The 27,651-nt window shown below is 46.1% G+C and overlaps 1 protein-coding gene across 1 annotated transcript in view; it reads right to left on the minus strand.

The window, feature by feature from the left end:
• cdh12a (cadherin 12a) overlaps positions 1 to 27,651 on the minus strand; it is a 483,846-nt gene that overhangs the window by 113,728 nt on the left and 342,467 nt on the right. The window contains exon 9 of the mRNA XM_084328112.1: positions 129 to 250. Coding sequence (XP_084184238.1) covers positions 129 to 250 — 122 coding nt within the window. The remainder of the gene's footprint in view (positions 1 to 128; positions 251 to 27,651) is intronic.

The raw sequence follows: 27,651 nt of genomic DNA on the forward strand, positions 1-27,651 counted from the left end.
GTTGTCCGTCGTGTCCGGAAAACAGACATTCAAAGACAGATGGAGAGAAGAGAGAGAGAGAGAGAGAGAGAGAGAGAAATACAGATATAGAGAGAGAGAGATTGACCCAGACAGAACAGTCTTTTTACCTGTCCTACTTTGGCGTTCTCACAGACATAGGTGTCGAAGGGCAGGGCGAGCTCTGGAGGGAACTCGTTGACATCCAGCACGTTGACAGTCACTGTGACTTTAGTAGACAGCAAAGGGTTGTCTGGAAAGGTACAGGCAAAGTATATAGTGATTAGGGCAGGGTTTCTCAACTTCAGGCTCTGTGTGAAAACTGGTGTCATCGATGCAAAGCATTCTCACATAGATTTAACTGGTCTTACACAAAGTGCCCTGCCTGTGAGCCACCACTAGGGGCTTACGTGTGATTGATGACTGATTGATGAGTATGAAGAAGGAAGAACCATAGACCTGGGGAGTTTTAAGACCCGCCTGGTTGCGGATTCTTTTTTTGAAAGGTAGTGGGTTTATATAGTTCCACTCATTCAATTGGTCTGACATTTGATGAGAGCAGAGTTGAGCATGATCAAAAGTGCATTTTTACATTTGAGAAAAACAAGAAAATAGTCATACAGTGTCTTTTTGTTCAAAATGGGTCTTTTAGCTTGAAAGGTTCCGTTTATTTTCAACTCTACTGCTGAAAAGGAACTACGGCCACCTTCAGACCTGTCCGCCATGTCTCTTCTACTCTTTATCCTAACCTTCCTACTAGGGATGTCCGATATTATCGGCCGACCGATATTATCGGCCGATATCGGCAGTAAAATGTGATATCAGAAAATATCGGTATCGGTTTAAAAACAAAAAAAAACTATAACAATATTTGTTATATATATATCCAGTGAAATTATTAGTTAACTGAAATTATTCAGTTTTTTGGACGGGGAAACCCTGCATATATCGGTATCGGTTGATATCGGTTGATATCGGTATTGGAAATTAAGAGTTGGACAATATCGGAATATCGGTATCGGTAAAAAAGCCAATATCGAGCATCCCTACTTCCTACACATAAAAGGAAAATAAATCGACTCCCCACTTTCCTCTCATAGTTAATGGTCAGTCTGTTCATCCCAGACATTGACACTCTGGGGCTGAGAGAGGAGGGGAAAGATGAGGGAAACGTCTGCAATGCCAATGTCACACCCCCCCGTCTGGCTGTCGTCTCTCCGTGTCTATATATATGTAGCATCCTGAATATTCGACTATTATTCAGAAGTGCTGACTTAACATTTTATCTCCCCTTTGTGCACAAAGACATGTTAACCAGTTTCCCTTGATATTCTCCTGAACAATGACGCGAGTTTCTCCTTCTCTCACCGGCTGGAATATGGATTATAAACACTAACTGAATCATATTCAATTCACCCAGTTCTTCCTGTGGGACTAGTTGGCGGTGCCAGCAAGGGGCAGCGGTGGCAGGCGGAGCGCAGGAGGGAGGCGTCGAGGAGAAGCAAGTCACCTGAACGGAAGTGGAGAGAAACAGCCTCTTCGGCGTTGAACGTGAACCTGAGAGGACGTATTCTTGAGGAGCCCCGTCGTGGAGCACACAGGTGAATGTAATTGGACTCAAGTATATTTCGTGTTATGATAGAAATATAAGCGTTAGTAGCGTGTTGAACATCCGAAAGGAACAACCCTAGTGATACAGCGGGTTATCCTAGAAGTAAGCGGTATATTGAAGTGGCTAATGCTAACTGTATCCCCTCCAGCGAGGTACCCACGGCAAGCGTCGCCTGAAGAGAGCTGGTGGTTAGAGGCACCGTGCGCTGCTGCATGTTCGTTAGCAGGAGGGCCTTCTCAGACCCACAGAGTAGCTTCAGTTAAGGTAGCCTTCAGATTAGCACGAGTGCCAATCCAGCTCGCCTACCAGCAGCTTGTCAGCACCGGCAGCTCAGCAGACCAGCAGCAGGCTTTGGTTCGACGGAGCAGAGGACGACACCTCTCCAGCAGAGGTCGCCACAACACAGCACGCGCCTCCAACCTGCTACTGCCCCCCTGCCTACCACAGCTTGCTGGCTTTTGTGACGAGAGCGTTCGACGCCATCTTACCACCCGGACGAGTGGTGGTGAGGGCGGGGCCGCCATCTTGGCTAAGTACAGTGGCACTTCGGTGACCAAGACCATATCGTACATTGCACAGTGTGTCGCGGCCTACGGGCGAAGATAATGGTTGCTAACCACCGTGCATAGGGGTACCCCACAAACATTTCATGCCGGCATTAGTTAGGACTTTTGTTTGGTAACGTGGGCCCACATTTTCATTTCATTTTGAGTGTAATAACGTGTATGTTCATTCATATTGAGTTCCCATCCAGTTAACCCTTCTCTTCTTGGGGGTAACGTAACACTGCCATATATGTAAAGCCTTAGAGGGGTATTATTATTGGTACTAGCCCAGACGTGGGTTACATTTATCTTTGAGTCTGCAATATCTGAGTCTATATTATTTGGGTGTACAATATCAGTTGTCTGCAAGGTATTGAGTTATGACTCGAATAATAGGAGAACTACATTTCATTTGACTCATTGCTATTAAGGACTGACCAGTCCTTAAATAACACTAAAAGCTGTAGATGGGCATCTTGTGTGTGTGTCAATTCCTGAGCCTTAACACTAACCCTTTTGGTGCGGGTAACGGTAATGCAATTAACCCCTTCTTACCTACCTTCCCCTTCCAGTCATTAAGGTCTCTGGTGGTCATTGAGGGAGGGAACTGCTTGGGGGGGAACGAACATTGTTATTCATCTACTAGTCACCAGCTGTGGGAGGGCTAACGGAGGTATTGGGGGAAGAGAGAGTGTGTTGGGGAAATACTGCTGACCGCCCTGGAGAGGCGACAAGACCAGAGCACCGAACCCAGGTTGGTAAATCCCGGGCCCCATCCACTCCTACTGCCGGCCTCCAGTTTGACGCTCCAGGCCCAAAGACGAGGGGGCAGTCAGACTGAGCTCTGCTGCGTCCTGCTACCTTGTGACTGCCAGCAACCGTTCCCACAAAGCAGGGATAATCCACCCTGCTACATTTGGCGTCACGAACACCGGATCAAAATCCTAACCCACTCCCTCGAACGTGACGACCAGGAGACCTACGATGTCTGAGAGCGACGCCCCGAAGCCGGAGGTCAAAGCAGAGTCGTCCCCAGCGGAGCGACAAAGTGACCCACCGGCCCTCCTCGAGGAGAAAGGAGGGGAAGCCGAGACGATGCGGACCTTGGCCGCACAAGTGGAGGCCCTGCGGGGTCAACTCTATGACCAAGCGCGCGTCCTGGACCACCAGCACGAATACCTAGAGCAGGCCCGGCTCGGCCAGCAAGAGACGCTTGCCTTGGCGCAGGCCGCGCTCAAACAGCACACTCCTGGACTCCCAGCGACCCCCCCGGTGGTGTACCTCCAGCGGGAGCGGAAGTGCAGTGAGTTTGGAGGGGAAAAGGAGAGGGGAGAGCTGCCTGTGGAGGACTGGATCCAGGCAATGAGGACCCATCTCCGTGCCAGTCGAGTGACGGCGGAGGAACAAGTGGAGGTCGTACAGCTCCACCTGAAAGGCGAGGCGAAACAGACGGTGCGCTTCCTGACAGAGGGAACCGCCCTTGACACAGAAGCCTTGTTCGCGCTCCTCGAAGAGACCTATGGAGACAAGGCCCCTGTCAGTGTCCGCCTGGGGGAGTTTTACGACCGGAGGCAGGCCGACGGCAATTGCGACAATTCGCCTACGACCTGCAGGAGAGGATTCGTCGCCTACGACGTCGGGCGCCCACCCAGGTCACCGACGCCGCCGCCCTGCTGCAGGAACAATTTGTGGTGGGCCTCCGAGACGAGACCCTGAGGCGGGAAATGAGGAAGTACATGAGGGAGGACGGGACGCGGCCGTTCCCCCAGGTACTGAAAGCGGCGATCGATTGGTCGGAGGAGGAGCTGGTCCTCCCCCGTCAAGGGACCCACCCGGGGCTTGGTCCACGCTGCGGCCGCGGAGGGACGAGAGGCCCCGATGAGCGTGGACACGCTGCAGTAAGGCACCACGCCTTACCATCCCCAGGGGAATGGGCAATGCGAGAGGTTCAATCGGACGATGCATGACATGCTGCGTAGTCTGCCCGCGGACAAGAAGCGGAACTGGAAGGAACACCTACCCGAGTTGGTACTTACGTACAACTGCCACGTGCACTCCTCCACGGGATACTCCCCCTTTTACCTGCTCTTCGGGAGGGACGCTAGGATGCCCCGAGACGTCCTGGGTGGCAGAGACGTCATCGACGACGGTGCGGAAGACCTAGACGAGTGGGTCCAGGGTCACCACGAGCGACTGAAGGCCGCTGCGGAGGCCGCCGAGGCCACGGCGAAGCACGCGTCACATCGATGCAAGAGGATTTATGACAGAAAGTCCAGAGGCGCACTCTTGAGGGCCGGAGACCGGGTCCTGATACGCGACCACCGAATCCGGGGCCGTAATAAGATACAGGACAAGTGGGAGCCCACGTCTTATGTGGTGGTTAAGCAGAGCCACGAGGGGACGCCCGTGTTCACGGTCAGGCCCGAAGCAGGGGGTCCGGAAAGGACCGTACATAGAGACCAGCTCAAGACCTGTCCCTTCCCGGCCTCCGACCCGGAAGTGTGGGTGAAGGCCCCTCGACAGACCCCTGCGGCACCGCGGAGCTCGTCCGAATCGGACATAGGAGATGCCTTCGATTACCGTCGGGAACCGCATCCTAGGGCGTGTAACCACCCCAGGCCCCTTCGGGACGTCACTGAAGCGGCAGCGGACGTGGAGACAGAGGTGGAGTCAACCCCCTCAGGAGAGGATGGGGAGGACGGCGGAGACAGGGACGAAGAGGAGGCCGCTGGCGGTCCACCGATGGCCCCGGAGGGCGAGGCCGTGGTCAATGACCCGCCAACAGGCACTGAAGAATCTGACACGGAGTCGGACGTGGGGGGAGTCGAACCAACCCGCCCCCAGAGGAGCACCAGAGGTCAGCTACCCGCTCGGTATCGCCAGGACTACGTGCTGAAGAGTGTGTTTGTTGAACAGTGTTTACAATTCATGAACGAGTGTGTGAAACTGTTGGTCTAATGTGTGCGACTGTCAATCTAATGTATGAAACTGTTGGTCTAAGGACCGTATTCATGCATGCGTTAACCGGTGTTCCATTGAATTAACTTGCAGAGGACTTAGAGTGTTTACAGTTCGTTCTCTCTCGGTTCGGGATGGGCTGTGGCGCAGCGCGGTGGTGGGACTATGAGGCGCCGTTTGGGACAAAAGCCTGGCTAATACAGGACACAGCCAATCCAGTTATCCTGCGCGACCCAGTTGGTCCGCGAGAGAGGGCCAGTTGGTGCGCCGATTGGGACAAAAGCCTGTCGAATACAGACACCGAGGTCCAGTTGGTCCGCGCGCGCCGACATGTTTTGTCGAATACAGACACCGAGGTCCAGTTGGTCCACCACCGTGGGTCAATCTCTCTCTCGCTCGCTCTCGCTCGGCTGGCAGCTAGAGGGGGTCGGGCGTTATTATGCAAATGAGGACCATCTGACGTCCCGAATACGCTAATTTTCAGATGACTCACTTGAGGGAGGGACATTATTGTGAGATGAGAATTGGAAGAATGCGCCAAATCGAGAATTAGAGACATAGATCCTATTACTATAAGTCCACATAGCTAGAAAATGACCCTAAACACTGGAAAAGGTCATTTATGAGATAGTTCCCCTTTAAACAACACTAAAAGTTGTAGATGGGCATCTTGTGTGTGTGTCAATTCCTGAGCCTTAACACTAACCCTTTTGGTGCGGGTAATGGTAATGCAATTAACCCTTTCTTACCTACCTTCCCCTTCCAGTCATTAAGGTCTCTGGTGGTCATTGAGGGAGGGAACTGCTTGGGGGGGAACGAACATTGTTATTCATCTACTAGTCACCAGGTGTGGGAGGGCTAACGGAGGTATTTGGGGAAGAAAGAGTGTGTTGGGGAAATACTGCTGACCGCCCTGGAGAGGCGACAAGACCAGAGCACCGAACCCAGGTTGGTAAATCCCGGGCCCCATCCACTCTGTCAAAGATATGTTTACATCTTTGTATGCGTTATCTGCAAATTAATGACTATAACCCTTATGCTTGATTATATATGTCTCTGTGTCTATAATCCATCATGTCTCTATACTAACATGTCTCTTGGGAGGTGCACTTTCTTACTCAGAAAGTAGAGGTTCCTCTTTGTAGTGCCAGACATGTGTATATTAGCGGAAGGTCAGCGAAAGGTGGCCTTCTCAGAGAATCAACAACTGTCTGCTCTAATTAACTGTCTGGTCGATGTATGATCACATGTTTCCCCTTTGTCCCTGTCATGTCCCTCTCTAATAAAACCACTGTAACAGGGAGTGTTCCTCAGTGTGCTCTGACCATAGACACACTCCCTGTACTGCAGAACTTGTATTAATGAAACCATCCTGTCTTGTTGTTATTTGAATACTGGTTAGAGTGCAGCTTGAAGCACAGTTAATTATCCCTAACATTTGGTCCTTCGAACCGGATCGCAAGATATCAACCACCCAGGGGAGAGATACAGCAACGCCGAAGTCTGTCGACAGCTAGGGCCCTAGACGGCTCTATGAAAGTCCGGGGACGTTGAATTTGTGGCCCGGCCGGTGAATAGCCATTGCCCCTCTCTACTGGGTGAGAGATTGACGTGATCCGACCAGAACACCAGTAACAACAACAGCAAAACACGAAGGGTAAGCACAAAAGTATTCATTGAAGACATACTGTTTAAGGTTACATAAAAATATTTCTGGGAAATAGTAACGCTTAAGTAAATGCTTGTGAATATTGTTGTGTATAGGATTTTGAAATAAATATTCTTCTAGAAACACAGGTAGCCTTTACCAGGAAAAATGGCACTTAAAATCACAAGAAATATTTCTGGGAAATAGTGATGTTTGAGTAAAGTGTGTGAATATTTGTTGTGTACACGTATGGATCAGAGAAATATATGGTATAATTCTAAGAGATACTAGAAGTTGGCGAAGGTAATTAACCTCATGAATTAAAAGATTGGAACAACTGTGTGAATTTTAAACACCTCGAGGGAGACCGCGGATTCTCCGAGTGGAGACCTGTAGAAGATTGTCTCTCACAGTTTCCAATTGACCAACTGGAGTCATTCATGAGATTTCTACTGGGGTTGCTAAACTGAAAAAAGGTATCTCTGACAATATACATGAGTAAATAATAACCATGGGGAAATCACAGAGTAAAGCCCTCACGGAAGACGAGAAATGCATGTTTGACAAGGATCCGGAAAATATGTGTCACGTAGCTGAATGGAAGAAAAAACATGGGTTCACAGGCTACTGTACTACAGACAGTTGCAAGAAAGTATTGGACGAGCTGAATATGAAAATCATAACCACCACCTCTACGAAAGGACAGATCAAGTTTACAGAGCAAAAGATTATTGCACAGAGGTGGTTAGACGAGGCAAAGAAAAAAACAGACACAGATAAGATAAGGAAGCCAAGTGCAGCGCTGCTTGGCCTGGCACAAAAAGCGGAGGAGGAGGAGGTGACCGTCCACACATCCTTGTTGACAGGCGAAGTGCACAGACTGGTAGCAGCTGAAATTTACAGACAGGCAGAAGCAGCAGCAGTAGAAGAGGCCAGATTAGCCAGGACAGTTGAGGCTAAGAGAGTAGAAAAGGAGAATAAAAAACAAGAGACAACAGCTAAAGCGGACAGAGGCAGAGCTGTTACCAGACAGATGATAGGACTAAACCTACACTCAGTAGAAGGTAGATTGTACCCCACAGTGCCGGAAGAAAATACAAGTAGTGAACGCCCTCCCCCATACCACACTGAGGTGATAAATAATTTGCCAATGCTCCAAGTTCCAAATCCCCATTATGGAATCGACGGCGATCTGATAAGACTCACAGAGGTGCACCGGCCCTGGGGACACTCCGACATTCTAGAGCATGTCAAGGGGTTACCAAAGCCCGGAGTAGGACCTGATGAACTCATCACCCAGTTGGAGGGGCTGAGAATGTCATACCGACTGGATGGTATAGAAATGCTCAGAGTATTGATGGCGGTGTTCGGAAGTAGATGGTATAAAATACAAGAGGATTATACAGGCCAAGCGGGTGGGGTTGCCTTAAGGGGCGACCCACTGACAGCCCCACTGACCGCATTGTATGGGCGTATACAAACCGAGTACAGAATGAGAGCGGACTATGGCAGAATTCATGGCACACAACAGAAACATGACGAGTTAGCAGCTGACTTCCTAGACAGGCTACAAGCTGTTTTCAGACAACATAGTGGCATCCCACATGATATTGAGGCCACCGGTACTTACCAACAACAGCTAAAAATGGCCTTTATTGAGGGTCTACTGGCCCCCTTTAGGGTAAATTGGGTAAATTGGAAAACTGGCTCACTGACGGAAGCACTAAATTATGCCAGACACGCCACTGAGGTGGAGGCAAAGAAAAAGCTAAAAGTAGCCAAAGTATTCTACCAAGATGATGAGGGAGGTATGGAAATCTACTACCAGGGCCCTAGTAATTATGGTGGGAGAGGCAGGGGTCAAGGCCAGAATAGAAGGGGTCAAGGCAGGGGTCAAGGTAGGGGTAGAGGCAGGGGCCAACACCCAGGATGTGACATTAAAAATGATAAATGCTTCACATGCGGAGGCAAAGGTCATTACTCCCGAGACTGCCCCACCCAAGGTAGTGGAGACTACGACGAAAACAATAAAGAATGACTAGGCCGAGACCATACCCCAAACTGCCCTCCTAAACAAGGAAGAATCATTCCAGGCGTCCCCCCTCCAAAAGAAAAAAGGGTTTGGACGAGGGACTCTGAGTCTGATTCTGATTCGGAATCTGACCCACCTAATCATGACCCGTACCAAAACACTGACTATATAGATGTAGGCCTGATATTAGCGTCATATGACCTCAAAAGCAAAGACCGCAAGCCCTATCTTAGTTTATTGGTAAACGGAGAAAGAGTACAGTTCCTGTGTGACACAGGAGCCTGCACGTCACTAGTCAGGAAAAGCCTGCCAAAGGCAGAAAAGACAGGAAGAAGAATATTAGTCAAATCGGCTAATGGCCTGGTCACTCCACAGCAGCTCACAGCACCAGTGACCATACTGGACCCTATCTCTCAACGATCAGTTTCCATCCCACTAATAGTGGATCCGTGCTGTCCAGTAAATCTCCTGGGGAGAGACGCACTGACACTACTTGGACTAGCCTTAATACCAGGCCAAACGGGTATAACGGTAGTAAGATGGGACCACACAGGAGATGATCACGAGGAGGGATCAGAAATGTTCCTCGTACAGGGGAGGGGGACCCCCAGGTACTGGTGGTCACTAGATTTAGTCACAAGAGAACCTATGTCTATCACTAAACAGCTAATAGCTGTAGCACAGGAGGCTCTTAAAGGCCCAGCCGATATTCAAAAGCCAGAGGAATTACACGCAACAATCAGATTCAAAAGGACAACAGGTCCTGACCCAGATTTTGATAAAAAGATTAGTAAATTGGGACCCCAAAAGATAACGTGTGCATATGTCTACTCTGACGGAGTGAGTAGTGTTGTTGATGTCTCATGGCCAAAAATGGTCAACGATCTGGCTACACACCCTCCACACATCTCGCTCACAAAAGAGCCCGGTACAAAATGGTACCAATTAGGAGACTTCGTGGCCAGGGCTAGAAATCAAGTGAAATGGTATCCAGAACAGACAGGAGGGTGGGAGTTCTCCTGTGACAAAACCCTCAGGAGAAAACCTCTAAGCTGGACGACAGTGACCACTCCCACCGTCCATATGACGGGACAGCCAGCCTTTTGATTATTAAGTTTGGAGGACCACCCAGAACTGAGAGCGCTTCCTCCCTCCTTATGGTCAAAGGGGCCCTCTGATGTGGGATTAATGACCACAGTGTTGCCAGTAACTATTACTCCCAGATCAGATTACAGGCCTGTGACTCGCCAGTACCCATTGAAAAAGCAGGCAATGGATGGCATTAGACCAGTAATCTCAGATATGGAGAAAGCAGGTATTATCATTCGTTCACCCAAAGCACAGTGTAATACACCCATATTCCCTGTGGAAAAAGCAATCACTGGCAAATGGAGGCTAATACAAGACTTGAGAACAGTCAACAGCGCAGTAATTCCAAGAGCACCTAACGTACCTAACCCACACACATTGCTGAACAGTTTAGAACCACAGAGAAAAGTCTTTTCAGTCATAGATTTGAGTAATGCGTTTTTCTCAATACCGCTACACCCAGACGCCCAACATTGGTTTGGATTCACGTTTGAAGGAGTAAAATACACCTACACTCGCTTACCACAAGGGTACAGTGAGAGCCCTTCAATATTTGCAGAAAACATACAGAAATGTATGTCTACGTACATTCCTAAAAAACATAGCCAAATATTAATTTACGTGGACGATATCCTCATAGGATCAAACACAGCTGACCAATGCAAAGATACAACACTAGAAGTTCTACAGCATTTAGCAAAAACAGGAAACAAAGTGTCCCTTTCGAAACTTCAGTTTGTGCAACCAGAGGTCACGTACTTAGGTCACCAGATCTCACAGCGAGGTAAACGGCTGCACGAAAACAGGAAGCTGGCAATCTCTGAGGCACCAAAGCCAGAAAATAAAAAACACCTAATGTCATTCCTCGGAATGTGTAATTATTGCACAATTTGGATTCCAGAATATTCTAGAACAACAGCTCCCCTACAGGCGCTAATCTACACTACAGAGATGGCTTTGACAGATAAATTAACATGGACACCTGAGGCTGACGAAGCATTCATAACAATGAAAAAGTTGTTACAATCAAATGCTATTCTGGCATTTCCAGATTACAGTTTGCCATTTGAACTGTTCGTACACAATAATGATGGTCACATGTGCGCAGTGCTCACCCAACCACATGGGACCAAGAGATGCCCAGTAGGATATTACTCTAGCCGACTAGATTCAGTGGCTAGAGCGTTACCACCCTGTGTACAGGCCACCGTCGCGGCAAGTATGGCTGTCACCACAACTGCTGAGTTAGTGTTGTATAGCCCATTGACAGTATTCGTACCACACGCTGTGGATGCGTTACTACTACAAGCTAAATTAACATTCCTCACAGCAGCCAGACATTTATACTTGACAGCCACTTTATTGTCACAACCTCACATAACATTGAAACGATGCACCATGTTGAATCCAGCAACACTTTTGCCAACAGCAGAGGATGGTTCACCCCACTGCTGCATTTATGAGACAGACCAAGCTACCAAACCGAGACAAGACATGCATGATACACCTCAACAAGGCTACATAGACGTTTTTGTTGACGACTCATCGTCAAAAGATCAGTATGGCAAGACACATACAGGATTCGCAGTAACAACCATAGATACACTGCTCATAGGAGGAAAATTATCATCACACCTGTCTGCACAAGCAGCTGAATTGTCAGCCATAATTGCAGCCTGCAAATGGGCAGAGGGTAAAAAGATTAACTTATATACTGACAGCCAGTATGCTTTTTCTGCAGTCCATCACTTTGCACAGTTGTGGGCACGCAGAGGAATGATTACCTCAACAGGAAAATCTGTAACTCATGGGGAACTACTGAAACAACTCTTAGATGTGGTCTCATTACCAAATTCGCTTGCATTGTGTAAATGTGCCGCACACAAGACAGACACCTCGTTGGTTACCACAGGAAACAACTTTGCAGACAAAATGGCGAAATTAGCAGCCGTGGGGAAAACCCCAAAGACACATGACGCTTTCGTAAGTGACACGTCTGTAAACACGCCCATCGATTGTGAAATCCTACTAGACATGCAAAACGCTGCACCCATACTTGAGCAACAAGCATGGACGCGCGCAGGCGCTGTGAGAAACCCCAGAGGACTTCTCACTATACAGGACAAGCTGGTTCTACCTAAAGCTATGTATAAAATAGCAGCTGTATTGAGCCATGGGGTTACCCATGTCTCAAGCGGAGGGATGGTATCACAAGTGATGAAAGTGTTCTATGCTCCTAATTACCAAAACGATTCAAAAAAAATGTGTAGAGCATGCTTGATCTGTTGTAAAAATAACTCGCAGGGTGGCTGCCGACCAAAAAGAGGAAGTTTCCCCAAACCCACACACCCATTTCAAGTGATACATATGGACTTCATAGAACTATCTCAAAACGGTAAACTAAGATACTGCCTGGTAATAATTGATGCATTTTCTAAATGGGTAGAAATATTTCCAACAAAGGATTTAACAGCACTTACAGTAGCAAACATACTGTGTAAAGAAATCTTCCCAACTCACGGCATCTCATCCATAATACGGTCCGACAACGGAACACATTTTGTGAATGAGGTCATCACGCTTTGCTCACGAACGCTCGGTATTGAATTGAAAAACCACTGTGCTTACCACCCTCAAAGTGCTGGACTGGTAGAATGCACAAATGGCACTCTGAAACAAAGACTGAGAAAATGTGTAGAGGAAACAGGAAGGCCATGGCCAGATTGCTTGCATTTAGTAAAAATGTATATGCGAGTGACACCCACAACAGAAGGGTTAACGCCATTCGAAATTCTGTATGGCCGCCATTTTCCAATGCCTATTATTGCGGCAGATCTCACTAAAAGTGCAGAGGAGACAACTCTTGCAGAATGGATGGCTGTTATGCTTAAGAATAAAACAATTAAGGAAGCAAATGATCTGCCTGAGCCCTTATCTCTCCCACAGGTCAGCGTTCTCAAACCAGGTGACCAGGTGCTGGTAAAGGTGTTCCGGAGAGCCAACTGGGCAACACCGCGCTGGGACGGACCATTCCAAGTGCTGCTAACCACGCCTACTGCAGTGAAAGTGGAAGGACGACCCTCTTGGATCCATCAATCACACTGTAAAAAGCTTGAAGTCCTGCCCAATCTCGACGTGTAATTGGAAGCCCAGCACTACAAAGGGGGTTAGTTCATTAGGAACTAATCGTCTCAAACCCTGGTGAAGAAAACATTACACAAATATTACACATTAGAAAATGGGGAAGGTACAGATGATAATAGCTGTGGTTATAATGATGGTTACATGCACAGTAGTACTCACATCCTTCGTGTTACTCTGCCTACCTTACCTACCACTGGTTCCTAACGATGACAATGATTCAGGGACTTCAGGACTCTATGGTGCTGAAACACCCCTCTCACTGCACAAGAGATGGACATATCTCAAAGATCCAACTTGGGACTACAACACAGGAACACACAAAGCACCTAGAATGACGAATAAATGGTATTTCTATGTGAACACCTTGGCAAAAAGCTATGATAAAAATGAGTGTTATGTGTGTTCAAGGATTCCCTATTCTAGTTCCCAGGTGACCCTCTACGGAAAAATGATGGACAAGTCACGAGCCATGTGTTATGCAAGTATGGGTGGGATAGGGTACCAGCATAAAGGCCTGATCATTAATGACACTCACCCATACAGCCCAGGTATCAGCAAGGGCACATGCGCCCGTAATTTTTGGATCAATTGGAAGAAAACCTCTGAAAAACTGAGGCCCCAGCGTGTAGTCCTTGATACAAAAGGTGCAAACCACCCAATATGTTATCATCAGGCAATTGGTGACATTCCCATGGGGAATACCACCAATTGTGACCAAATTGTGGTTCACGGAGACGGTGCTCCAGTGGACATCTCAGGGGTATCAAACGGAACCTATTGGGTGCAGGGAGGATGGTGGCTGTGCGGAGACAATGCTTACCCCTTGCTGCCAAAGTATTGGACAGGCACCTGCATGCCCATATCTGTGACTGATCATACGTTCTTCCTAGAGCCAGGGGAACGGCCTGCCACTAAGAATAGACACAAGAGAGGTTCAGAGCAGCCTTTGAAACCTCATGACGCTGTATGGGGTTCTGATGTACCGGCCGAGTTTAAACACTGGTCTGATGGCAACAAAGCAGTACTGACCCTCTTCCCACACATAGGGGTGTTGAAAAACATCCTACGGCTTGAGACCATGGACTACAGGCTTGGGCTGTACATTAACTCTTCCCTTAAAGTAGACACACTCCAAAACTACGAGATAGATGCTATTCGTACAGTGGTTATGGAGAACAGGATGGCTCTTGACTTGATCACTGCTTCCTCAGGAGGCACCTGTGTACTGATAGGAACTACATGTTGTACGTATATCACAGACGACGTGTACTCCAAAAACATGACCGATGCAATGGACCGACTGAGAGAGTTACAGAAAGTATTGGCTAAAGATCATGTTACTGGTCAGGGTTGGTTCAATTGGTTGGTAGAAGGAGGGTGGCAGGCACTGTTGATGAAGGTATTTATGTTCCTATTTGCCATAATGTTGATCCTATGTGTAGTCACTGCATGCATTTTCCCTCTGATAAAAAACATGATGAGAAAAATGTTTTCTGGAATGGTCGGCAATTACATAGCATTGCAACAATTAGATGAAGACACGCCCCCGGACTATGATGTAGAATGTGCTAAGAATGGCGACGAACTGTAAAAACAATGACGTTCCTGCAGAAAAGCGTGAGCAGATGTAGGTAACTGAAGGACAAAATACAGTGTTATCATTCATTCTTGATAAAAGGAGGGAATTGTCAAAGATATGTTTACATCTTTGTATGCGTTATCTGCAAATGAATGACTATAACCCTTATGCTTGATTATATATGTCTCTGTGTCTATAATCCATCATGTCTCTATACTAACATGTCTCTTGGGAGGTGCACTTTCTTACTCAGAAAGTAGAGGTTCCTCTTTGTAGTGCCAGACATGTGTATATTAGCGGAAGGTCAGCGAAAGGTGGCCTTCTCAGAGAATCAACAACTGTCTGCTCTAATTAACTGTCTGGTCGATGTATGATCACATGTTTCCCCTTTGTCCCTGTCATGTCCCTCTCTAATAAAACCACTGTAACAGGGAGTGTTCCTCAGTGTGCTCTGACCATAGACACACTCCCTGTACTGCAGAACTTGTATTAATGAAACCATCCTGTCTTGTTGTTATTTGAATACTGGTTAGAGTGCAGCTTGAAGCACAGTTAATTATCCCTAACACACTCCTACTGCCGGCCTCCAGTTTGACTCTCCAGGCCCAAAGACGAGGGGGCAGTCAGACTGAGCTCTGCTGCGTCCTGCTACCTTGTGACTGCCAGCAACCGTTCCCACAAAGCAGGGATAATCCACCCTGCTACATATATATATTCAGTGACGCAAGTACCAGTTAGCCTGTTCATCCAACTATTTGATGGCCACTGTGTTTTTTGGAGCAAGGAGAGGAGATGTGTGTGAGGTGACACAGAAAGAAAGTAAGAGGTCATAGGTATGGACATAACCCATGCTGTAAACTAATCTCACTTGTTATGGTCTACCAAGTAAAACACAAGGTAGTAATTCCACATACTGTATAGGATTCTGTATAGGAATCTTACATGTATGTCTGGGCAACCAATCATTGCATTATTATAAAGGAAAATTAGATGAGAAAATACCTTTTTGAATAAAGTAGCACCATGGCAATATACTACAACAAAGAACATGTTTTGTTTGCAATAACCTGCATCCAGATGATGAAAAACCCAAATACAATACCTTGCCTATGCCATGCCATAACATGCTAATGTCATAATGCCTTTCCATATCCCATTTAATGTGTTTACAATCTGTGCTACTCAATTTATATGGCAATATTTGTAATATTCTGTTTATTTGTGTATACAGGGACATCCATTGGCAGGATATGAAGACGCATAGACAGCTTATTCTCAATGGGACCTTAGTTCAGATTTTTGGACCCTAGCCCTATTTGCTACTTACTAATAATGATAATGGTGATCAGTGATGCCAGTAACTAGTTACTCTAATCTGATTACTTATTTCAGTAAATAGTAATTTAACTTGTTACTTTTTACAAGCCAGTAATCTGATTACAGTTACTTTTCCATGTGGCTGTGCGTTACTATTTAGTTACTATCTCATAATGCTGATGATAAGAGAGCCAGACCGGAGATGGGACGTGCGCTCGCGCACGCACACAGCCACACACACATGAGAATAACAAACTATAATACCATGTTTTATATTACACAACGGTTTTACAATTTTATTTTTAATTAAAATTATATTATATACATTTTCTATTTTATTTCGTTTGGGAACCACTGTCCTAGAGTGCCTGAGCAGTGGACAGCTGTGACCTTATATGGCCTGATGGCTGATGACGTCTCATGATGACCTGTCTGAGCAGCCAATCATGATTTATGACATTATGCACTTTCAATAAAGCATTATAAAAATAAAAAAAAACTGTTGTCATTCTTATGTTGTGGCAGCAACAGGGGGGGGGGGACGAGTTCGTAACCTAAGTTAGTTCACTTTGATAATCAAGTAATCAGTAAAGTAACTAGATTACTTTTTAAATGAGTAATCAGTAATCAGTAATCAGATTATTTCTACAAGTAATCTGTGGCATCACTGATGGTGATTGGTAGAGTCCTTTCTCAGCACAATCCATGCTGCATCTCATTCTAGCTCTGGCTAGTTAGCCACAAATCAATACAAAGTAAATGGCATCAAGCTCCTGACTGTACAAGCAGACTGACAACAACTGAAAGGTAGAATGCAGTGTTGTAGTCGAGTCACTAAATCTCAAGTCCCAGTCGAGTCTCGAGTCCCCAGTGTTTGAGTCCGAGTCCAAGTCAGAGTCACCAAAGAAGAGCCTGAGTCGAGTCCCCATTACCCTAGTCCGAGTCCGAGTCCAAGTCATCAAGGTTGAGTGCACTCCACTCTGGCAGTCAAAGAGTTTACATACAAATAAAAAAAGGTCTACATTAAACATAAATGACACAGCGGTCACCGTTTCAAAGGACGTTTATTTACTTTGTGACACAATAGCCAAATAAATGCACTAGCCATCAATATCTTATGCCAAATGATTAGGGCCTATTATAATTTTTTTCTTTTTTAATATTGATCAATTAACAAGTCCGAGTCCGAGTCTGTCCTGATTCTCCTAGATCTATCTGCAGCCTTCGACACAGTCAACCATCAGATCCTCCTCACGGCCCTCGCAGGAATGGGAGTGGCTGGATCTGCGCTGACATGGCTGACATCATACCTCAACGACCGCTCCTACCAAGTGTCATGGAGAGGGACTCTGTCGGCCACCCGCCCCCTCCGGACGGGTGTCCCCCAGGGCTCGGTCCTAGGACCCCTTCTCTTCTCCCTCTACACTAAATCACTGGGTAACATTACCACGTCTCATGGCTTCTCATATCATTGTTATGCCGATGATACTCAACTCTTCCTCTACTTCCCTCCCTCAGATATCCACGTCTCTGAGCGGATCTCGGCCTGTCTGTCCGACATCTCCGCCTGGATGACGACCAACCACCTCAAACTGAACCTAAGCAAAACAGAATTGCTCCACCTGCCGGCCAAATCCTCCCCCCTGACCGACCTCTCCATCACAGTCGAGAATGCAGCTGTGACCGCGTCCCCGACCGCCAAGAACCTTGGTGTTGTCCTTGACGACCAGTTGAACTTCTCTGCTCACATCGCAGCGACAACCAGAACCTGCAGATTCCTCCTGAGCAACGTCAGAAGGATACGCCCCTTCCTGACAAAAGAAGCCACCCAACTCCTCGTCCAATCAACAGTCATCTCCCGCCTCGACTACTGCAACGCACTGCTAGCTGGCCTCCCGGCCACTGCCACCAAGCCTCTTCAACTCATTCAAAACGCAGCGGCCCGCCTGATATCAAACCTACCGAAGTCGGCCCATGTCACCCCACTTCTTAGGGACCTGCACTGGCTCCCCATTGCTGCACGTATCCGCTTCAAGGCCCTCGACCTAGCATACCGTGCAGCAAAGGGAACCGCTCCCGCCTACCTCCGGTCAATGGTCTCTAACTACACACCCTCAAGGCCCCTACGCTCTGCATCTTCTGGCCGCCTCAGACCTACTCCTATCCAAGCTCCCGGAGGGTCATCAAAGAGAAGCCGCCTATTCTCAGTCCTTGCCCCACAATGGTGGAATTAACTACCCATCCCAGTTAGGACAGCCGAATCCCGTCCAATATTTCGCCGTCGACTAAAGACTCACTTCTTCAACCACTATCTGAAATGATAAAAAAAAAAAAATCTAACCCTGACTAACCTTACTGTCATGCACTTGTCCTAATAAACTAACCTACACTGTAACATGCAACACTTGATGAACATTGTTACTCAGCTGATAGAGTTGCACCCTTCTTGCTGTCTTGTCGTACAGAACTTGTAAGTCGCTTTGGATAAAAGCATCAGCTAAATGACTAAATGTAAATGTAAATGTCTGCATCTTCCAAGTCCGAATACAGTCAATGCTCGAATCCAAGTCCGAGTCATCAGTGCTCAAGTCCAAGTCCAGTCAGGAGCTTGACCCCATTGACTTTGCATTGGTTTGTGTTACGCTTGGTACGCTTCTTTGGCATGATGAACCCAGATGACAGAGTGGAGATTGATGAGACCGGAGACAGAATGTGACGATGAACAGTTTACTTAACGACAAGGTACATACACAACTAACACACAGGTAACATTTAACAATGATCGCGCCCAGCAGGGCAGGACAGACAGGACTATATACACAGACTAATTGACAAGACACAGAGGGTAATTTACAAACAAGACACAGGTGTGGGTAGACAGAAACAATAGAACACAGAGTACACTGGAAAACAATAACAAATAACCAACCAGACTAAACATAATTACAAACCACAGACAGGGGAACACAAGACTAACAAAGTGGAGACAACAGACAATAAACACAACAAACACAACTGACAATAAATAACAATGAGTTGGTGTGTGAGCTGATGCCAGATCGGCATCAGCCCACCGGGTGGCAATCTTGATTGAGTGTTATTGTTAATGGGAGGTACTTGTGAATATGGATGTCTGAGTCCTGGTCCCACAGGACCAGGACCGGAGGAAGTGTTACAGTACCCCGCCCTCGAAGGTCGACTCCCAGGCGACCCAACAGGCCCCCCGGGAACGGGGAGGGTGGGGGGGACGGAAGCCGCATCGGCGAAAAGAGGAGGGGGGAGGATGGGGGTTCGAGGGACGGGGCCTGCGGGAACAGGAACGGGGGGAGGGGGCTAACGAGGAGGGCTGGAGCAGGGAAGGATGGGGGGAAGAGGCGACGGCTCCGGAGCGCGACCTGGGGCTGGGGTCTCCACGGTGGCGAGACCCCCCGCCGAACCCCGAACCGGAGGCTCCCTGGCGACAGGACGCGGTGCAGGACCCCCACCGGGGTCCCTCCGGCAGCGGAATCCGACGTCGTCCTCCAGGTCTGCCATGGTGGTGGCTCGTCCTCTGGAACCTCCCAGGGCGGAGGAGACCTCGACCAGGCCGGCGAGGAAGACCTGCGGTCCTGGGAACCCCTTCCCCTGGGGCTGTGGCGTCGGGATCCGCGCCCCGTCCCCGACGCTCCCCTGCGGACCAGGCGACTCCCCACCCAGGGATCCAGCACCGGGGTGGCCGCGGCGCAAGCACCCGATGTCATCGGCGCCGCTGGCCCAGCCACTGCGTCCCATGGTGCCAGACCCAGAGCGGTCGCCTGGTCGGCACGCAGGACGGAGGCGCCCAGGATCCCGAGCGCGAAGTAGGCTCCGTCTCTCCTCTCTGCCGGGTCCAAGTTCGGCGCGATCATTCTGTTACGCTTGGTACGCTTCTTTGGCATGATGAACCCAGATGACAGAGTGGAGATTGATGAGACCGGAGACAGAATGTGACGATGAACAGTTTACTTAACGACAAGGTACATACACAACTAACACACAGGTAACATTTAACAATGATCGCGCCCAGCAGGGCAGGACAGGACTATATACACAGACTAATTGACAAGACACAGAGGGTAATTTACAAACAAGACACAGGTGTGGGTAGACAGAAACAATAGAACACAGAGTACACTGGAAAACAATAACAAATAACCAACCAGACTAAACATAATTACAAACCACAGACAGGGGAACACAAGACTAACAAAGTGGAGACAACAGACAATAAACACAACAAACACAACTGACAATAAATAACAATGAGTTGGTGTGTGAGCTGATGCCAGATCGGCATCAGCCCACCGGGTGGCAATCTTGATTGAGTGTTATTGTTAATGGGAGGTACTTGTGAATATGGATGTCTGAGTCCTGGTCCCACAGGACCAGGACCGGAGGAAGTGTTACAGGTTTGTGGCCAACAGCATGGATTGTGCTGAGAAAGGACTTTATGCAAGTAAACATACTCAATATCACCTTGTATAGAGAGGAGGGGATTGTCTGTGACTGTATTTCTATGCCTGTAACAGAGATGGATGGCTGTGCACTTGAAGTGCAGTATCCTGTTCTGCACCGCACAATGTCACTTGAGTCAGACAATTTTCCTTCAGTTCAGAATAAGACCAAATTGGACAAAGTGACAAAAATGGGCGGGGAAATCATAGAAAGTCAGATGAAGAGCAAATCTGGAGCTGTATCCTATCAACACTGCCCTGAGGATACTAGATGATCCCCCTACCCCTCAGAGGAATATAGCATCAACGTTGAGGATACTAGATGATCCCCCCTACCATCAGGATGCTCAATGACAATAACACTATGTAACAAACCATCAAATACACTCACAGCACACACATCCACACATCCACACTCACTTTAAATAAACAACTCACTGTAGCACCAACTTTACCCACTTTAGACACTTTAACACACTTTATATTTATTGGTAAAGATATTTGCACTACAACTCATACCTCATTGCACCTTACCCTAAGTTGTACCTCATCCCATTTCTGCATTGTACTGTATTATTGTATTGTAACTCAGTTACAAATTTTTTCTACTCTGTATTGTATATTGTATATATGTATATTGAACACTTTTGTTTACACTTGGTTACATACTTTTGACGTTCTATTTTATACTTTATCTATTTTTTATCTAGCACACTCTCAGGAGCAAAACAGAAAAACGCATTCTTCCTGAAACTAAATGAGAACAAAACTGAAATTCTAATTATCGGCCCCAAAACAAAAAAAGAAACGTTAATAAAGAACCTGGGAGGACTAACCCCTTGGATCAAATCTGAGGTCACTAGTCTTGGGGTTATCATAGATTCAGAACTGAACTTCAATTCTCATATTAACAAAGTGACGAAAACATCGTTCTTCCATCTCAGAAATATAGCAAAAGTATGACCATTTATTAATCAAAACGATGCTGAGAAGCTAATTCATGCATTCATATCTAGCCGGTTAGACTACTGTAATGTACTTTTCACAGGTCTCCCTAAGAAAACCACAGAGAGGCTTCAGCTAATCCAAAACTCTGCAGCCCGATTGCTAACTAGAACCAAAAGGAGAGAGCACATTAGTCCAGTCTTAGCTGCTTTACACTGGCTTCCTGTAACATTTAGAATTGACTTTAAGGTCCTTCTCCTTACATACAAAGCTCTAAATGGACAGGGACCTAGCTACATCGCCAGCACTCTAATAAATTACAGGCCAGCAAGAACACTGCGATCATCAGCTACTGGACTACTAGAGACTCCCAGAAACAGTCAAAAGAGGATCGGTAATGCAGCCTTTATCAACTATGCCCCAAAACTGTGGAACAAACTACCCCAAAACATCAGGGAAGCCAACTCGCTAGACATCTTCAAAAGACAGCTTAAAACCTATCTCTTTGCTCAGGCATTTCAATGAAACATCAGGGATATCCTGACAAATTGTACCTTACCTGCACTATTCTTACCCTACCTACTTTCATACACTTCCAATCAAATTCATATGTCGGTTCTATGCAAATTATATCTCACTACCTCATTTAAGAGCACTGCTCTGTTGTAATTCAAAACTGAACTTTGTAAAGAAACTCAAAGTTAAGAGCGATGCACTGCTCTGTTGTTAAGTTGATGTTAGAGCGATGCTCTGTTGTTGTGAGCGACGCACTGCTCTGTTGTTCTATAAGGTAATTTAGAACTGTACTATCTAAAGAAACTCAAGTGTTAAGAGCGATGGACTGCTCTGTTGTATGTTAGAGCGACGGACTGCTTGGTTGTATGTTAGAGCGACGGACTGCTCTGATATGTTAGAGCGACGGAGTGCTCTGTTGTACGTTAGAGCGACGGACTGCTCTGTTGTATGTTAGAGCGATGCTCTGTTGTATGTTAGAACTTTGTAAAGAAACTCAAAGTGTTAAGAGCGATGCACTGCTCTGTTGTATGTTAGAGCGATGCTCTGTTGTATGTTAGAACTTTGTAAAGAAACTCAAAGTACTAAGATCGATACACAGCTCTGTTGTTATATATTTTTATTGAACAATCTCATCACACTTTTTTACTGTCCGTTCTATTTGATTATTTTTAGCCTATTTTAAACGGAATCAAACCGCACTTTTTTACTCTATCTAATCTAATTTGTATTACTGAAGAACTGTGATTTGCCTTACCTTGCTACCTCTCTATCTCTTTGTATTAAATTCTTTTTTTTATGCCTGTATTTTTTACTGTTGTGAAGCACTTTGAACTGCAACCTCTGTATGAAAAGTGCTATACAAATAAAGTTATTATTATTATTATTATTATTATTATTATTATTATTATTATTATTATTATTATTATTATTATTTTTATTTTTATTATTATTATTATTATTATTATTTTGATTATTATTATTATTATTATTATTATTATTATTATTATTATTATTATTATTATTATTATTATTATTATTATTATTATTATTATTTCATATAAAAGTATTCTGTATTTTTGTATGACAACTAATAAAGAAACTTGAACCTCTCAGAGCAATAATATCATCTACATTGAGGATACTAGATAATCCCTAAAACTCACTGTTCTCAGAATACACCCTCTGGACGCAGGCGTAATGCCCAAGTTTCAAGTTTCTTTAATAGTTGTCATACAGAAGTACAGAATACTTTTGTACAAAATGCTTCTTACTGTTGCGCTCCAGAGACTGTGCATGACAAGATAAGTATGAAATAAAAACATAGTAAAAATTAGAAGAAAAAAAAAGAGGTCACAGTGTTCAGTTTAGACATATGTACAATGTTCGTAGACGTAGTTACCATACAATATACAATACTGTGCAGTGTACTAATATACAATACTATATAGTGCAAGGCATAAATGGACGAGGTGCAGTTTAGGTACAATTCACAGTAGGTGTACGAGTTGTAGTGCAAATCCTTTATCAATAAATATAAAGTGTAAGTGTGTTTGTGTGATCTAAAGTGTGGAGAGTGGGTGCTGCAGTGTGTTGTTTGTTTGAGTGAGTGTGTGTGTGCGTGTGGGTGTGTGTGCTGTGTGCATTTGATGGTTGTTGCATAGTGATTGTTGTTCGTTTAGCGATTATTGTTCGTTTAGCAGCCTGATGGCCTGGGGATAGAAGCTCCTTCTGAGTCTTTCTGTGCTCGCCCAGGATCAAAACCAAGAGTCATCACCTCATTCATATCAAGGAGCCCCTAAACAAAAACAGAGACTGGCACTAGTACTTCATATGGTTTATAGATGATACCTATACATATTTTTTTATTTTTTTTATTTTAATACATATTTTCAAACAAATCTTCATGCAACATGTCAACGGTAGTCTAGATGGTAGAGAGTCGTGTGTCACTGAAAGGTCACTGGTTTGAATCTGAAATGTGCTCCCCTGAGTCCCTCCCTCAATGATGACCTTCAAAGTGTCCTTTAGCAATGCACTTAACCCCAGCTACTGCAGATAACCATCCAGCAGTCAACAGTACAAGACTGCGGCCTTACTGGGCTGCTGCCAGGTGTGTGTGTGTGTGTGTGTGTGTGTGTGTGTGTGTGTGTGTGTGTGTGTGTGTGTGTGTGTGTGTGTGTGTGTGTGTGTGTGTGTGTGTGTGTGTGTGTGTGTGTGTGTGTGCGTGCGTGCGTGCGTGCGTGCGTGCGTGCGTGTGTGTGTGTGTGTGTGTGTGTCACAGTGACTTTAAGCAAGCTACCTTCAAAGTGCCCTTTAAGGAATGCACTTAACCCCATGCTGCTCCAGTGGATCTGTGTAGACGCCAATAGTACAGGACTGTGGTTGTACTGGACTTCTCCAAAGTGTGTGTGTGTGTGTGTGTGTGTGTGTGTGTGTGTGTGTGTGTGTGTGTGTGTGTGTGTGTGTGTGTGTGTGTGTGTGTGTGTGTGTGTGCGTGCGTGCGTGTGCGTGCGTGCATGCGTGCGTGCGTGCGTGTGCATGCGTGTGTAATCATCCCGCGCCCTGCAGCTACTCTATCAGGTATTATTTACCAATAGCTCTTCAGGTATTGATAAATAAGAATGAATTGTTAGTCACCATGCCTGGTTGAATAAGGGTGAAGTAAGGTGCAGCAGTGACACGCGGTGGTTGAACAAACAACTGCAGCCCATATTTACATGGGGAAATGAAACGAAATGAAAACCATGCAATGTAAAGGTGCACCATGCTGTTTTGGGAGATTAATTTGTTCACATTGGTTGCAGGAATTTGTTTGCAGAGCCTGCAATTAGATTATAAAACACATGTATGTAATTCATCTTAATTGTAATTCTAAGTTAATCTTATGTCACCATAAATAAAAATCACTTTCAGGCACTGAAAACTGTAAGCCAAGAACAGAACGTCTTTGAATAGTTAATATATGCTAGGCTGCTTTTTGCTGACTTCTCATCAGCATTTAACACCATTCAGCCACACATACTGTACTAGTTGAAAAATTAGTAAACAACTTTGGCTTAGACTCGGGTATTATTGGTTGGGTTCTTGATTTCCTCACAAATAGAACCCAGAGGGTACGGATGAATGGGGAATTGTCTGGTGTACTAACATCATCCACTGGCTCACCCCAGGTTGTGTTATTTCCCCACTCTTGTATATCCTGTATACTAATGACTGTAGAAGTCAACATGCAAATAGTCACATCGTCAAATTTGCAGATGATTCTGTAATTGTTAGTCGCCTGAGTGACAACGAGGCCAGCCATGGCCCAGTTGTAGATTACTTTGTTTCCTGGTGTGAAGAGGCATTTCTACAACTAAATGTCACAAAGACTAAAGACATGTGCATTGATTTTAGACAATCTTCACTAGCTCCTCAGAGTAGTGTCATTAATGGCCAGACAGTGGATTTGGCGACCACTTATAAATATCTCGGTTCCATTATTGACAATCGTCTGAAATTTTATTTTAACACTGAAATGGTCTGTAAGAAAGTTCAGCAGCGCCTCTTCTGTCTAAGGAAGCTAGCCAAATTTCAGGTGGATAAGTCCTTGATGATTTTGTTCTATAGGGCCTTCATAGAGTCTGTTGTTTCCTTTGCTGCCATTTGTTGGTATGGAAACCTGGGCATTAAACAAAAGAATGCCCTTAACGGGATTGTGAGGGGGGCTAGCACGATTGTAGGGGTACAATTCAGCTGTCTAGGTCATATATATGACGAGCAGGTGCTCAGGAAGGCATCGTCGATTAGAGCGGACAGCTCAGTCTCACCCCCTAAATCCAGAGTATCAATTATTGCCTTCAGGCCAACGTTTGGAGACCCCTGCAGCTAAAAACAATAGATACAAATTCTCATTTATACAGTACCTACTTCCATTCGTGCCATCAATGGAGGAGGCATGAGAGGGCGCTTTGAGGTGGGTGGGTGGGTGGGGGGATGGTTGTGGTTGCTTGTTTGACTGTTATGATCTGATCCTGTGACCATGTACTGTACATGTCTGTCTGTGTTCTTCTTGTTATGTATGTTGCTGTGTTTTTTGGATCTCCTATTTATCTGCTGTAACATGAACTGCCCAGTTTGGGACAATAAACTTGACATTGACCATGACCTATTCGATTAACCAAACTGTAGGCTCTGGCATTGTAAATAACATGAGTCAAACAGTAATTGTTCAGGTATGTTTCTAGCTTCAAACAGTGTTCCAGGAACCCAGTGTGTTTATTCAGACCAGTCAGGAACAAACCCGTCATCAATACACAGAGCAGACACAGAGCCTAGCAGACACACAGCCTAGCAGACACAGAGCCTAGCAGACACAGAGCCTAGCAGACACACAGCCTAGCAGACACAAAGCCTAGCAGACACACAGCCTAGCAGACACAGAGCCTAGCAGACACAGAACCTAGCAGACACAGAACCTAGCAGACAGAACCTGGCAGACACAGAACCTAGCAGACACAGAACCTAGCAGACACAGAACCTAGCAGACAGAACCTAGCAGACACAGAACCTAGCAGACAGAACCTAGCAGACACAGAGCCTAGCAGACACAGAACCTAGAAGACACAGAACCTAGAAGACACAGAACCTAGCATACAGAACCTAGCAGACACAGAGCCTAGCAGACACAGAACCTAGAAGACACAGAACCTAGCAGACACAGAACCTAGCAGACAGAACCTAGCAGACACAGAGCCTAGCAGACACAGAACCTAGAAGACACAGAGCCTAGCAGACACAGAGCCTAGCAGACACATAACCTAGCAGACACAGAACCTAGAAGACACACAGCCTAGCAGACACAGAACCTAGAAGACACAGAACCTAGAAGACACAGAAACTAGCAGACACAGAGCCTAGCAGACACAGAACCTAGAAGACACAGAACCTAGCAGACACAGAGCCTAGCAGACACAGAACCTAGCAGACACAGAACCTAGCAGACACAGAACCTAGCAGACAGAATCTAGAAGACACAGAACCTAGCAGACACAGAACCTAGCAGACACAGAACCTAGCAGACAGAACCTAGCAGAGACAGAACCTAGCAGACACAGAGCCTAGCAGACACAGAACCTAGAAGACACAGAACCTAGCAGAGACAGAACCTAGCAGACACACAGCCTAGCAGACACACAGCCTAGCAGACACAGAGCCTAGCAGACACAGAGCCTACAGTAGCAGACACAGAGTCTAGCAGACACAGAGCCTAGCAGATACACATCCCATGGCCATGTGATATACTGTCAATAATAATAAGACATAATAAGCTAGCAGAGCCTAGAGCTAATTAGCCTCCTTATCCAACATACCCGTTATCAGGCATGCCAACCATCTTATCCAACATACCCGTTATCAGGCATGCCCACCATCTTATCCAACATACCCATTATCAGGCCCACCATCTTATCCAACATACCCGTTATCAGGCATGCCCACCATCTTATCCAACATACCCGTTATCATCCCCACCATCTTATCCAACATACCCGTTATCAGGCCCACCATCTTCAAAGCATATCTGCAACTGCAACAATCTGAGGTACCTCTATTCAAAATGATGTGATATGTATTCATTTTTAGTAAGTTGTATTGATATGGGCTCTTGATATGCTTCCCTCCAACTAGTAAAAATACATCTTGCCCACAAGATTACCAAAACACTATCACAATTAATAAACAAATCATGGTTCTGCTTGCACTGCTTAGAATCTGTGTCTGATAACAGGGAGGGTCCCTTTTTGACAGTTTAATTGTT

Source organism: Notolepis coatsorum, assembly GCF_963971535.1.
Source record: "Notolepis coatsorum genome assembly, chromosome: 13".
In the NCBI taxonomy this organism is placed as follows: domain Eukaryota; kingdom Metazoa; phylum Chordata; class Actinopteri; order Aulopiformes; family Paralepididae; genus Notolepis; species Notolepis coatsorum.